The sequence below is a fragment of the Chionomys nivalis genome, chromosome 8 (assembly GCF_950005125.1).
Source record: "Chionomys nivalis chromosome 8, mChiNiv1.1, whole genome shotgun sequence".
Lineage (NCBI taxonomy): Eukaryota > Metazoa > Chordata > Mammalia > Rodentia > Cricetidae > Chionomys > Chionomys nivalis.
In genome coordinates this window covers 89981959-89995740 of record NC_080093.1, presented here as the reverse complement: position 1 = coordinate 89995740, position 13782 = coordinate 89981959, and the positions used below count along the sequence as shown (strand labels likewise).

Here is a 13782-nt window from a genome sequence, read left to right as displayed (position 1 = left end):
GAAGAAAGTATGGAATATATACATATTAGAGTACTACTCAGCAGTAAAAAACAATGACTTCCTGAATTTTGCAGGCAAATGGACGGAAATAGAAAACACTATCCTGAGTGAGGTGAGCCAGACCCAAAAAGAGGAACATGGGATGTACTCACTCATATTTGGTTTCTAGCCATGAATAGGGGACGTTGAGCCTATTATGCGTGGTCCTAGAGAAGCTAATTAAGAAGGTGAACCCAAAGCAAAGTCTTATTCTTAAGGTAAGGAGATCAGCTAAGCACAAAGCACTGGCCTCCTCCCAAGGTCTTCTTGATAGCATTCTTGACTTCCTGATTCCTTAGGCAGTAGATGAAAGGATTCAGCATGGGTGTAAGGACTGCATACACAGCAGAGATAAGCTTGTTGGAATTAAAAGATGCAATAGCTCTGGGTCGGACGTACATGAAAATCATGGCTGTGTAATAAATTACAACCACAGTGAGGTGAGAGGCACAAGTAGAGAAGGCTTTCTTTCTTCCCTGGGTGGAGGGTATGCGCAGAATGGTGGACACTATGTAGATATAGGAGAGCACAGTGGTAATAAGTGGGAAGACAAGGATGACAATAGCCAAAGCAAAGTCTACTAACTCAGCTGTGGACATGTCTTTGCAGGCCAACTTAAGGATTGGTGAGATATCACAGAAAAAGTGGTTCATGACATTAGAGCCACAGAAAGCAACATGTGAAATGAAATAAACCTTGACAACAGAAACCATGAAGCCACTAAAATAGGAAATGGCCATCAGTTGTATACAGTAAACTGTGGTCATAATGACTGGATACCGGAGAGGGTGGCAGATGGCCACATAGCGGTCATAGGCCATAGCCGCCAGGAGCACACACTCTGTGCAGGCAAGTGAGATGAAGAAGTAGAGCTGGGTCATGCAGCCTGTGAAGGAGATGTGCCGTCTCTGCAGGAGGAATCCATCTAGCATCTTCGGGACTGTGACAGAGACATACCATATCTCTAGAAAGGACATGCTACTTAGGAAATAGTACATAGGCTTATGGAGGGAGCCAGTTGCCCAGACAGTGAATATAATTACAAGATTCTCTGCTATAATCAACATATAGACAACAAGAAAAAGGAAGAATAGAAGAACCTGTAGCCAAGGGGCTGTAGGGAAGCCCACCAGGATGAACTCACTGACCAGAGTAATGTTCATGTCCAGCATGATCAAAGGTCATGGGAGATGTTGAAGTCTTCTGTGGTAACACCACAAATAAGGTCAATATCTGGGGCAGCAGACAAAAACTGAGTTAATAATTCACTCTTCTTGTGACTAAGATTCATAATAAAATTTATATTAATACTTTCTTCTTCAATGTGATAAAATAATTTCCATCAAAATATTTTTTTGAAAAATTTTCCAGAATCAAAAGTTCACTTTTGCCACTCCCCATATACTAACAGACCTTGGAAGAATCTTGTCTGCCCCTGAGTTTCCCTCTACTTTCAGGAATGACTGGGGTCATGTTGCTTATATACCAGACCAATTCTCATATCTCAGAAAAGTTCCTTTATCAGCAGACAGAAGCTATTACAAAGATCCATAATTGTTCAAAACACAAAAGAAAGTGGTCGTGTAGTACCCAATCCAAGCTACATTGCAGCCTCTATACCTAAATCCCAGAAAACATCACAGAAGGGGGGGGGGATTGTAAGAGCTAGCTAGATGATGAAGCCTCCTGCTGCTAATGTCTCCTAGATGTGATAGGAAATGTCTCTCATTAAATTTCAACAAATATGATTCCCTAAAGAAGACAAATTGACATGCCAATGCAGAAGAGGAAAATTTCACAAGGTCTCAAACCTACGTGAAGGCATTCAGATAATCAATGGGTGCTGAGAGGCGGAAACTATTTTCTCCATTGATGACACCCTGATAGATTATCAGATCCCAAGTGGTCAGCCCTGAATACATGTGCATGCATGCCACACTAATGGACTCTTTAGGCTTTGTGGATGGGGGTAGTGAGAGGTGAAAATTATGTACATAAAATTCTCATATATGAAATTCTCAAAAAATAAAATAATTAATAAAAACCTAAGCTGTCTCTGCATACATTTTACACTCTTCAAAATTAATAGAAATATGAAGAACACATTCACATATTTCATATGGATGGAACATAATTGGAACATATAATTGGAAGGCTATTTTATTGACTCCGAAAAGTTCCTGCAGACTCATGTCTCTATATTGTTAAGTGTGAAAATGACCCATGTGGCTTTTTCTTTCAAAAAAACTGAAAATAATCAAAATGGACCTGTTTTGATTGATTTACTTTGTGAGTTTTCTCTATTTTAAAGAAATCTTTTAAAGAATCAGAATAAAGAATTTTTGTTTGAAAAAAAATCATTTCTACCCTAATACTTTTCCTTACAGACAGTGGATGGAATGCTAGCACCATTCCTAGACCTTTGTTAAAGAAGATAGGCACATTACCCCCTCCACATCAATTCTATTTCTGTTCAACTAGGAAATTACTGAACAAGCTCTCATTCATTCCTGAAATAGAATGATGGAGATAAGCATCCAATCAGAAAATCCTCAAAAAGTTTAGATTTTTAGTGATATTTTAGCTATTTCTTTGACCCAAAATTTCTTCAATTGGAGTCTATGAAAATTTTTGTATCATAATAAGTATTGGAAATGTCCACTTAGGAGAGAGACATCTATAAGAACTATGTCAAGAAGCTACAAAGATGAGTCAGTGGATGCTGCACTTATCATCAATCGTGAGGGCCTGAATTCAGATCCCCGACACACTTGTAAATCGTTGGTGTGCATGGTGACCTGTCTGGAATCACTGTGAGAACCTGAATTCACATCTCCAGCACCCTATTAAATGATTAGTATGCATGGAGACCTGTCTGTAATCCCCACATGCTGGAATAAAAGAAAGAGACTAGCTGGAGTAAGCTGGCTAGCCAGACTACCAGAGAGGCCCACTCGAGGCTTAACAGGTGATCCTGCATTAAGATAAAGAGACCTCAGAGAAGACATCTGAAGTTAACTCACCCCCTCTGTAACAATCTATGCTTCTGTCATGAGCCACACAATTACCTCATACTCACCACTACCTGTAATTTAAGATCATGGATTTTACAGTCAGGGCAAGGTTTCCGTCTTCTTTACAATACTTGGTAGTTGTGCTCTACATCACTGAACAAGTATACCCTCCATTTCCCCTCCTATAAAGTGAAAAGTAACAAAAGCACATGTCAACCTTATCTGAGATGTGAGGATTTAATAAAGCAGTGCATAGGAGCCACTTAACATAGAACTGATTCATAGGAATCTCCTATTAGTAGTGACTACCACTGAGTTACACTAGACTCATGGATACTTACTCAGTCATAAACATGTGCATGTTTCCACTCATGTACTCATAGACACAAGCAGTTATTCTTCTCTTTCTTTGTTCACTTTTCCTGTTAGAGTTCATGGAATAAAAAAAAATCAAGACTTGTTAGAAAATTGAATCACAGCATCCATAAAAAAAATCTCTCAATTATAGATCATTCATGTCTTTTCTCTAACTTAATTTTTAATTAATTGTTTTCATTATTTTAGCACATTCAATTTCTTCTTCGTAATTTATGATCTAGTATTAAGCCTAAAGGGTGTGATCCTTGTTTAGAAGCAAAGACTTTCTAAGCTCTGATCTTTCATGGTATCCTAAGGAAGAATACCCTTTCGTTCTGCTCCGTGATTCTTTTTTACACTCCTGAATTCTGCTTGTTCTAATGAACGTCAACACTCACTGAGCTCTTCTGGAATAAGAAATGTATTTTCAGTGCCTACAAGCTACAAGGTGCGCATTTGTCACAATTACCCCAACTTTAAGTAAGCATCTGCTGACTCTGTTACCCAATTTGTATCCCTCGAATATTCTTTCTCTTCTTAAAGAATACAGTCTGTAATCACTGAGAGACTCTCCTCACCTTTCTGGAAACCTTCTGGGTCCAACAACATTTGTTGTCACCAACCACTAACTATCATCTGCCTTTCTTTACTCTGAAAATGAAAATGTCTTCAGACATCTACACTGATTTTGAGAAAGAGAGCTAGTCTGTGGAAGCTTACACTCCTGTGAGAAGCAGACGGGTACTTGGTCTGCATGGTAGTGACGGCAACTGCAAGACAAGAAGAGACTGGATATATATTCAGCACGTACTTATCTCTTTTTTCCTCTTGTGCTCTCTCCCCAAGGACCAACTTAGATCTCCCTGTTCTGGCACTGGGTAAACTTGGTGTGCTCTGCAAAGAACCTGGGAAGCTGAATCTCTGTCTACTCTTCAAGTTCTGTTTAATATTGAATTATATTTATCTGTACTTATTATTGTGGTATGAATAAAATCACAAAACCTTACACCAGTTTATCAAGAAACTAGAAAGAATAGAATAACCTAAATTTAAATCAGTAGAAAAATATAAATAAAAAACTAAAGCAGATATAAATTAAATAAAAAACAAAAAATATAATTTTAAGAAAATATCAGTGAAAGTAAACAAAGATGATCAGATTAAAAGGAATTGTGGTTTATCTGTGCAATAAACATTCCCTAATATTTAGATTTGTTTATTCTATTGTTTATTTATAGAAGTATTTCTCCTCCATATGTATATGTATATATGCATATATACATGCATACCTGGTACCCATAGAGGTCAGATAGGAGCACTGGATCCCTTAAAACTAGAATTACAGAGTATTATAAGCGTCCTGTGGGTGCTGGGACCTAAACCTTGATTCTTTGTAGAACAACAAGCACTCCTAAGCACTGAGTCAAATCTCCAACTTCAGTATTATTTGCTCTTTTCAAAATAAGGATATTCAGTTACTCACAGCAAGATAGATTAACCAGAGGTCCATTTAATGAGATAAACCAGAATTATTAAAATTTGCATTCACTAACAGAAAATAGTGTGGTGATTGTTATTCTTGGGGACATTAAATAGGAAAAGGAAATATTAGCCCCAGGATGGATTTTTTTCAGTTCTAAGATGAATAATTTCTGAAAATTGAATGTATAAGATGTTGACTGCTGTTTATAATTAAGTGTATAGTTAAAATTGTCACTGAATGAGGCACACAAAAAAATCACAGGTAAGGTGATGAATATGTTAATTAGCTTTATTTGGGTCATCATTTCACAATGTATGCAAATTCTAAATCATAGTATACACCTTTAGTAAATAGTTTTTACTTGTCAACCATGCCTCACTGAAGCTAACAAAACAGAGTCAACTAAGAATACTTAGGAATAAAATTTCAAAACAACAGAAAAACAGCATTCAAACTTCTTTGGGTTGACTAAAGAAATGTTAATTACTTTCTGGACTGAGACATGAAGTTTGGCCAGAATTTGTTCAGCAGGAATGAACGGAGAAAGATTTTGTTTAAACAGAAGCACAGGAAAGACTATGAAAAGATTATAATATACAAGAGATGACCAAATAATTTGACCTCTAAAGAGAAAGGCATGCCCATTGCCTTGAACTCTCAAACACATTTATGGCTAAATGGGTCTTTGTAACATACATTCTGTGTGTTAAGGAGGAACTGTCAACTCCTGCCTGTCAAACCGCCACAGCCTGATGATCTGTAAACCTCAACTATGAATTATGCCTCCAAATAATCCAAAAATCTAAATCCAGTGCTGGGCGTTTTATAAGAATGAACTAAACATTAGACTTCTTCATTGTTTTACTAGAAAGGACTTACTTTTTTATGAACTGACATGAGGTGCCCTGTGAACTCTTCTTTAACTTGTCAAATGCTTAAAATACCTGAATTATGTTCAACAATTATTTTCATGCTAATGATATAAAAAAAACACAAAATTTTGAGTACCATTTTGTTGTAAGTACAGTTTCCTTTAATGCCCAGAGGAGATTGGTTCTAGGACTGCTGTGGAAGACAAATCCATGAATGCTCTAATGTGTTCTCATGTTTCTGATATTTTATTGTTCAGTAGAGTGAATACACTCTAATTACCCTATGTTACATATTCAAAGCAGCTATTAGAACCCTCTATACATTAGCATGTGCTAGAACCGCAGCACTCAGATATTTGGAACAGGAATACGTGAGTTCCGGAACAGCTAGGGTTATATAGGAATAATTTTCTTACTAAAAAAAGTCACCCCTTCCTTTATATTGTACATTGTTAGCTATATTCAAGTTTTTTATATTTATGTCACAGTCTAAGTTAGATGCCATATTTCAATGTTATATATACCCAACTGAAATATATTTAAAAAATCATAAGTATTTGCATATTAAAGATAAAACTGGTGTAAATCTTAGTTGAATTTAGTGTAAATCTTCCATTTCAATGAATGTTAGTTTGTTGTCAGTAAATAATCAAATAGACACTCATCATCAGCAGAATTTTAATATTTTCAATACCAGAAACGATGAACATCTGAGATGGTTGATACGCTTACTATAATTTGAATATGACACAATTTGTTGTCATAGGGGTCCATAAATCCACAGAATTCTATGATTTACTTAGCATGTGTAAACCAAAACCACAAGGAAAAAAAAAGGTTGGTTATGTCACCTGAACAATTGTTGTCAATGTGAGACAAGCTCCCTAGTCTTAATAAAAGAGCAAAAAAAGTTCATTTACAGACAACTTGGAAAATAAAAGTTTTTATTTAACTGAAAAGAAAATTATATTGTATTTGGATGTTAGCATACTCATATCTTGCATTCTTTAAATTATCTGTAGTTCCATATAGTAGCTGAGACAATATAAATGTGATGTAGATAATTGTTATATATGTATATATATTATAGTTTAGAGAATAATGCAATAAAAACTTGTACATGTCCAGTACAGATGTAACTTAAAAAAAAATGAAAGCCCAAAAGATGAAACCTAGAGTCAAAAGCTCCTGATAGGAACAGTGTACGGTGCCTAGAGAAATGAGGAACATGAAGATGTACAAATCCCTGAGAATCTAGGTTATGTTAATAAGAGTGTGGTGGAAAGTGAGCCTAGCCTGCCTTTCTTCTTCCTCCAATCATATCCTTTGTCTAAGGATATGTGGTGAGTTGGTATTAATTCTCCAGAGGCTTGGATCACACGACTTTACTAACTGTGACTCTGGAGCATAAAACTCAGAGAAGGAAATTTTGTCCTGAGTAATGATTCTAAAAGAAAATGATGAGTTCATCCTCACAGACCCTTGTTCTCAGTGTTGCATGGGGTCATCCACTCTCATATGCTAGTATCTAGATGAGATTTCAAGAATAGGTATAATTTGTAAGGATTAAAAATATATATAAAGTAGTGAATGTGTACAATTTTTTATTTAGTTTAAGTCTCTTTTCTTAATCAGCTTATTTTTAAATGTATGCATTACCTGGCTCTGTGGCACAATGGATATCATTTAGACTTGTAGATAAAATATATGCATTACTGAAATTTAATTCATAAAAAAAAAATTTAAGAGTTTTTCCACAAAAGACTAATGTGTTTCCTGTATGCTCTACTGTAATCAAAAAGGAATTGACAACATATCCTCATCAGTCATGGGAATCAGCCCTTATTCTATTAAATAGTTTAATATAAATAGACTATTAGTAAATAGCACAGCACAAGAAACACACAACAGACAAGATAAGAAAATTTCCATGGCCTATCATAGATAAACACTAAATATAAAGAACAAAGGTGTGTCGAGAGCTGCAAGAGGAAAGACACAAATCACAGATGAAGGAGAACCCATGAGAACAATGGCTGATTTCTCAGCGGAAACTTGGAAAGCAAGAAGAAACAATTCATCCCAACCTCTAAGAACATGATGATCAGTCTACACTAATATACTCAGGATATTTCTTTTTAAAATGTACATTTTAACTGTGATTTATTTTAGTTTTATAGAAAAGTTTCAAAAATAATAAGGAAAGTTTTCATACATTCCTCATTCAGTTTCAGTTCCCTTTAAAACCAGTTTCAGTGGTATCAAAACTTGTTGAAAAACAGGACCTGAAGTTGGAGAGATGATTCATCTGTTTTGGCCTGTGTTCAGTACACAGCACTCACATGAAAATTGATGCCATCTAAAACTCCAGTTCAGAAGAACTGATGACCTCCTTTGAACTTTACAAAGACCAGGCATATACATGCCACACATATGTATGTATATATATAGGAAATCATCTACATACATAAAATATAAATTTAGAATAAAAATAAAAAGACAAGAAACCAAAACTGATATTTATTTTATTATTAACTAACATTTTTGCTCGGTTTTAGTCGTAATTGATTGATAAATTTTTATCCTATTAGTATTTTAATGAATAAAATTAAGATGTTTCCATAACTGAAAATGAGTTACAATTTTAGATATTCTTTATCCAGGTAGACTTGGCTTTTGGTTCCTGAGTCTCTTCACTATGAAATGGTAGTATATAGTTAAAAATATCGAATCATAAATTTAAGATTTAAAAAATAGTATTAACATCAACATGAGATTCATTCATACAGTTTCACCATGTGAATGATGTGAAATTACAAATGGGATCACTGAGACCATACTTAGAAACTTGAAAGGAAAATTAAGAAATTTGAAATTTATTCAAAATCAGTGGGAAACAATAGATACTTTTTAGGGCATAAGTTTATTTTGACATCTTACAAATATTAAATAAACTCTAGACATATAATTATTTGTAATTAATCTGTGACAAACATTCAACATATTGAATCATTGTATCATTTGTAAGTGACTTAAATGTCTAAAGCAGAAAATAAAAGTTTACAGTAATAGCAATGAGTAGTGTCTTCCTTCGCTTTTGAGTTTAGGTTTCCATTTTGTTTACTTTTCTTCCATGATTTCTTTAGGAATTCGCGGCTGTAAAAAACTGCTAATAACAAGCAGGACTACAGTTGCTGTCATGATACATTGTGCGTGGGGTACTGTGTTCTTCTCAAGGAAGGGTGATCAGTTGAGCAGGAAGCACTGGCCACTTCCCAAGGTCTTCTTGATAGCATTTTTTGTTTTCTGGTTCCTTAGGCAGTAGATTAAAGGATTCAGCACCTTAGGTGTGAGGGCTTCACAGCTGCAATAATCTTATTGGAATTAAAAGACGTGACAGTAGACCTCGGAAATGCATTTGCTGTGAAAGAATCCTAAGAATGCAAGCTCTGCACATGTCTCCAATGTGTACAATCTGGTAGATATGTACCTCCTGCCATTAGAGACTCGGAACTCTCTCCTTAACTGTGACCTATTTCCTGAGGATTTAAAGGTTCAAGAGATACATGACTGTGAGCCCATATTTAGTTAATTTTCATGTGCTTACTGGTTATGAAGTAGAACTGATGGGAAAATGGCAGCCCAATCCAGAGAGTTCAGGGTAGGGCATGGGATATGCAGTGAGAAACCTGTAAATAGGTAGGAACTGAGGGATGCTGGGAGAACCTGGAAGCCAGGGTTTGATGTGCAAAAAAAAAAAAAAAAACACCTTAGTTAGCCATTTGTCCCAGGTCTGAGACCTTACAATTGCAAATCACAAGACTCTGATCTTCAGATACCTGAGAGTAACTAGTAAACATATTTCCAATGTTTGAGAAATTAAAAGTGAACTCTGCCCTTCACTGAAGAGCTCTTAAGTTCACATCATGTAGGACCTCTTACCAATCTTCAGGCTAATCAATTCTCATGTACTCAGGCATACATCTTTATTTAAATACTTCTCCAATCTGCTTGCTACTAATGTTCTTTCTTCTTAGTAAGCTCTATATTGAGCCTTTGGGTAATGCAGAATTATCTCTATTTTTACTATATTTTCAGAATAAAGAACACTGAACCTGCATATCTCTATACTATGAAAAGAATTGTATTATTGTGCTAAAAACACTTTTATACTCTGTAGTACTTGTCCCCAAGAGACAGAACAGCTGAATAGAATGTTTTCTAGAATAAGAAACATATATTTTATGTCATTGTCAAATGCTCTGAACATCCTACACCAGTCCAAGTTGCTCCAAACTTGAGTAAAGGTATACTGTGCACTGAAGTTCTATTATTCTATTAATTTCCTTTAGAATCACAGAGAGAGAGAGAGAGAGAGAGAGAGAGAGAGAGAGAGAGAGAGAGAGAGAGAATACCTATTGACATTTTACAAAGCTCCTCATTTTCTATGACGCTTTCTTCATACCTACCTAATTTAACCGGGTATCTCAAATCACTCACCATAGTCAAATTACCATTTTAAAGAATGGGAAAGTCTTCTGACATTTGTTCTAGAGGGAGCCACTGTGGATGGGTGTTTACATTCTTTGAAGTCAAGTAGTACTTGTTTATACTGCATGGAAATTACTGTAGCTCTGAAACAATAAGACTGGAAAGGGTATCTCACATTCACCTAATGTTGACTTAGGTGAAGACAACTTTGTCTTCTCAGAAAGCTAACTTACTCATTTTCCCTGACTCTAGGCAAGCTCTGTGCACTGCCGAGACCATATATGTCCAGGGTACCTGGACTGAAAAACTGAATCTTTACCTGTCTGTAGATTCCTGATCATAGATAAACTATATCTCTACCTATGGGTATGGCCCTTTTCTGTTATTTATTCCTGTGTGCAAGTTGATGTGATGCCAATTTACAAAATCCTCTAAAAGGATCTTAATGAGGTTCATAAAGCAGTACATTAATTTGTTTGAGTATATCTTAATATAACATTATACTGGTGTTTTGCTTTTCTATTATTTCTCTGTTTTAATTGACAATAATTATATATAGAGAGAGAACTATGTGGTACACTAATGTGTGTTTGTACTGTAATATCTCAAAGTGTGAGTGTGTGTGTGTGTGTGTGTGTACTTTTATGGACATATTCTTTTCCCCAGTGTTACTCAAATGTTCGTACTATGATGTTACTCATACGTGAACTCTGAAAAAGTTAATCTCATAGAAATTGAGAATAAAATGGTGGTTACCAGAGACATGGGAAAATATGAAGGAACCATTACTGAGGAAAAATTGGTGATGAGAGCCAAGCTACAGTTAGAAAGAAAACATATATTACACTATTTATTTATTCATTCTTTATATTAAAAGGTCAAGTTCAGTTCTTTAAAATAAACATATTTTTGTTATGTGCATGTTTTATGGAAACTTATGGAATTCTAAGTAAAATAACATATACTAAGACAGACATTTGGAGAAGTGAAGAATCCTAGGAAAGCTTTGTCAGTAGGATCAAGATCATTCCACTTATCTGCAACTAACTGGAATTTGGTGAGGAAGTCTGGACCTACCACTTCCTGTCTCCTTTTCTTCTATACCTTCTTCCTCATCCTCTTCATCGCCCTATAGTCATATTCACTGGGAAGTACATGTAGCAAGTTCAATGGCTTCACTCTTGTTTCCCCATAATCCAGAAACTGGTCGCAGTCTCACATGTGGTAGGAAATACCTCTCACTAACCTACAACCCTATCCCTGTTGGTCTTCTTAAAATGCAGCCTGAAAATAAAAAGTCACTAATTCAATGACCTCAGGATATTTGGAAATGAAACCAGAAGCCTCTATGGTCCAAGAGATAATAAAATACCAGCACAAAAATTCACAATATGGTTTGGTGATGTAGATCAGTTGGTAGACTAATTGAGTAACAAACACAAAGTCTTGGCCCATTCCCCACAAAGTCACATAGCTGCAGTCCCAGAATTTCAGAGGTGGAGACAACAGGTTTGGCAGTTCTCAGGCTCTTTTCCTTACATAAAAAGTTCAGTGACAACCCAAAATACATGAAAATCTGTATAAAAGTCTTGGTTTCTTATCTCCTTTCTTGGAAATGCACAACAGAATATCCACCTTTTGTACTTCAGCTATTTCACAGACTAGTTATTGGCTTGTGTCTTTTCCTTCTTGTAACCCATGCTTCCTTTAATGATTTGATTTGTGTGACCTGCAACTGTCTAAACAATACTATTTCAGATCTTACACCCTAAACTAGGGCCCTTTCCAGCAGAAATCCATCTTCTGACTTGAAATCTATGCCTATTTTTTGGACTAGTTGTAGGAACTAGAAACTCTGACTCCTAACTTAATCCTCCTAACTTAGACTCAAGAGAAAGAAAGACAGACAGACAGAGAGGCAGGAGGGAGGGAGAAGGGAAGGAAGGAAGGCAGAGAAAAAGAAAGAGAAAAAAAGAAAGAAAGAAAGAAAGAAAGAAAGAAAGAAAGAAAGAAAGAAAGAAAGAAAGAAATCAAACCAAGTTTTACCATACTTATCAACTTTCTAACCATCTCCGCCAGATTTCTTGGCATTAGTATCCTGACCCTGGTACAGATGCAGAGTGCGACGCAAGGCTCTTTTGACCTCTTGGTTGCGCAAGCAGTATATGATGGGATTGAGTAATGGTACAATGACTGCATAGAGTACAGAGACCAGCTTGTTGGTATCAAAAGCTGAGAGTGCCTTAGGCCTGGCATAGATGAAGATACTGGCTGCATAGAAGATAATCACAACAGTAAGATGGGAGGCACAGGTCGAAAAGGCTTTATGGCGGCCAGCAGCTGAAGGGATACGCATCACAGCGCCAGTGATGGCCATGTAGGAGGCTCCAGTGACAGAGAGTGGCCCCAGCAGAATAAAAATGGCCAGGATAAAATCTGTAAGTTCTGCTGTGGACATGTCAGTGCATGAGAGGTTGAGCAATGGAGAAACGTCACAGAAAAAGTGGTTGATGGTGTTTGGGCCACAATAAGAAAGGCGAGAAATGAGGAAAATTTTGACCATAGAGATGCCAAAACCTCCAGCCCAGGATCCAGCTGCCATCTGCACACATAGCCGGCTACTGACAATGACAGGGTAATGGAGGGGATGACAGATAGCCACATAGCGATCATAGGCCATGACAGCAAGAAGAACACATTCAGTGCAACCCAAGCCCAGGAAAAAGTAGAGCTGTGTCATGCAACCCTCAAAGGAAATCAGCTGTCCATGGTTCTGATCGGAACCAATGAAGCCAGCAAGCATCTTAGGAATTGTGACAGTAACATACCAAATTTCCAGGAATGACATATTAGCCAAGAAAAAATACATAGGTTTGTGGAGCGTGGAGTGGTTTCTAATCGCTGTAATGATGAGTGCATTTTCAGTCAGCACCAACACATAGGCCAGCAGAGAAAAGAAAAACAGTAGTGCCCGCAGTGGCGCAGGAGCTGGGAAACCCAGCAACACAAATTCACTCACTCGCCCACTGTGGTTCCTTCGCTCCATGCTTTCAGTCTTGTTCACTGCTCTTCAAGAAAGGAAGAAAGTGTCTTACGAAAGCATCAGCAAGAATCTAGATTGAAGAATTCACTCTGATAGCCTGCAAAGCACGTAGTACACTCAGTTAATAGCAGCTGTTCACTTAGCTGAGTGATGAATAAGAAAACACAGAAGAATAAATGATCATGTTTTGCAGACACTGAAATGATGGTTCTGGCCCTTTAGGAAACATTTTCTGAGAGATAGCAAGTTTTAAAAAGACAATATTTATTTTAGTCCTGTACAAAGACACAAAGAAGAAATCAAAGCCATAAATGTTGAAGGTGAAAACATAGAGGTGATGTGTTTTCATGAAATAATGAAAGAAATACCTAAAATAAAAAACAGCAGGATTTTTGGGCTTCCCTAAAGTGAGAATTTAACACAAGCTCTATGGTATCTCCTTTTTGAGGAAATAAATTATACAGTAAATAAATAGTAACCATA

General features: G+C 36.4%; 2 protein-coding genes across 2 annotated transcripts; both read right to left on the bottom strand.

Annotated features, from left to right (window-relative positions):
- Nucleotides 1–266: 266 nt before the first annotated feature.
- Nucleotides 267–1211, bottom strand: LOC130879938 (olfactory receptor 6-like). Its single transcript, XM_057778757.1, has one exon. The coding sequence runs from the start codon at nucleotides 1209–1211 to the stop codon at nucleotides 267–269; it is 945 nt and encodes a 314-aa protein (XP_057634740.1).
- Nucleotides 1212–12318: 11107 nt separating this feature from the next.
- On the bottom strand, nucleotides 12319–13302 carry LOC130880154 (olfactory receptor 226). Its single transcript, XM_057779074.1, has one exon. It carries the CDS (start codon nucleotides 13300–13302, stop codon nucleotides 12319–12321), a length of 984 nt encoding a protein of 327 aa, XP_057635057.1.
- Between the last annotated feature and the right edge of the window lie 480 nt (nucleotides 13303–13782).

Excerpts from the sequence above, each read along its gene's own strand:
- LOC130879938 (XM_057778757.1), bottom strand. The coding sequence starts at position 1,211 with ATGCTGGACATGAACATTACTCTGGTCAGTGAGTTCATCCTGGTGGGC.
- LOC130880154 (XM_057779074.1), bottom strand. The coding sequence starts at position 13,302 with ATGGAGCGAAGGAACCACAGTGGGCGAGTGAGTGAATTTGTGTTGCTG.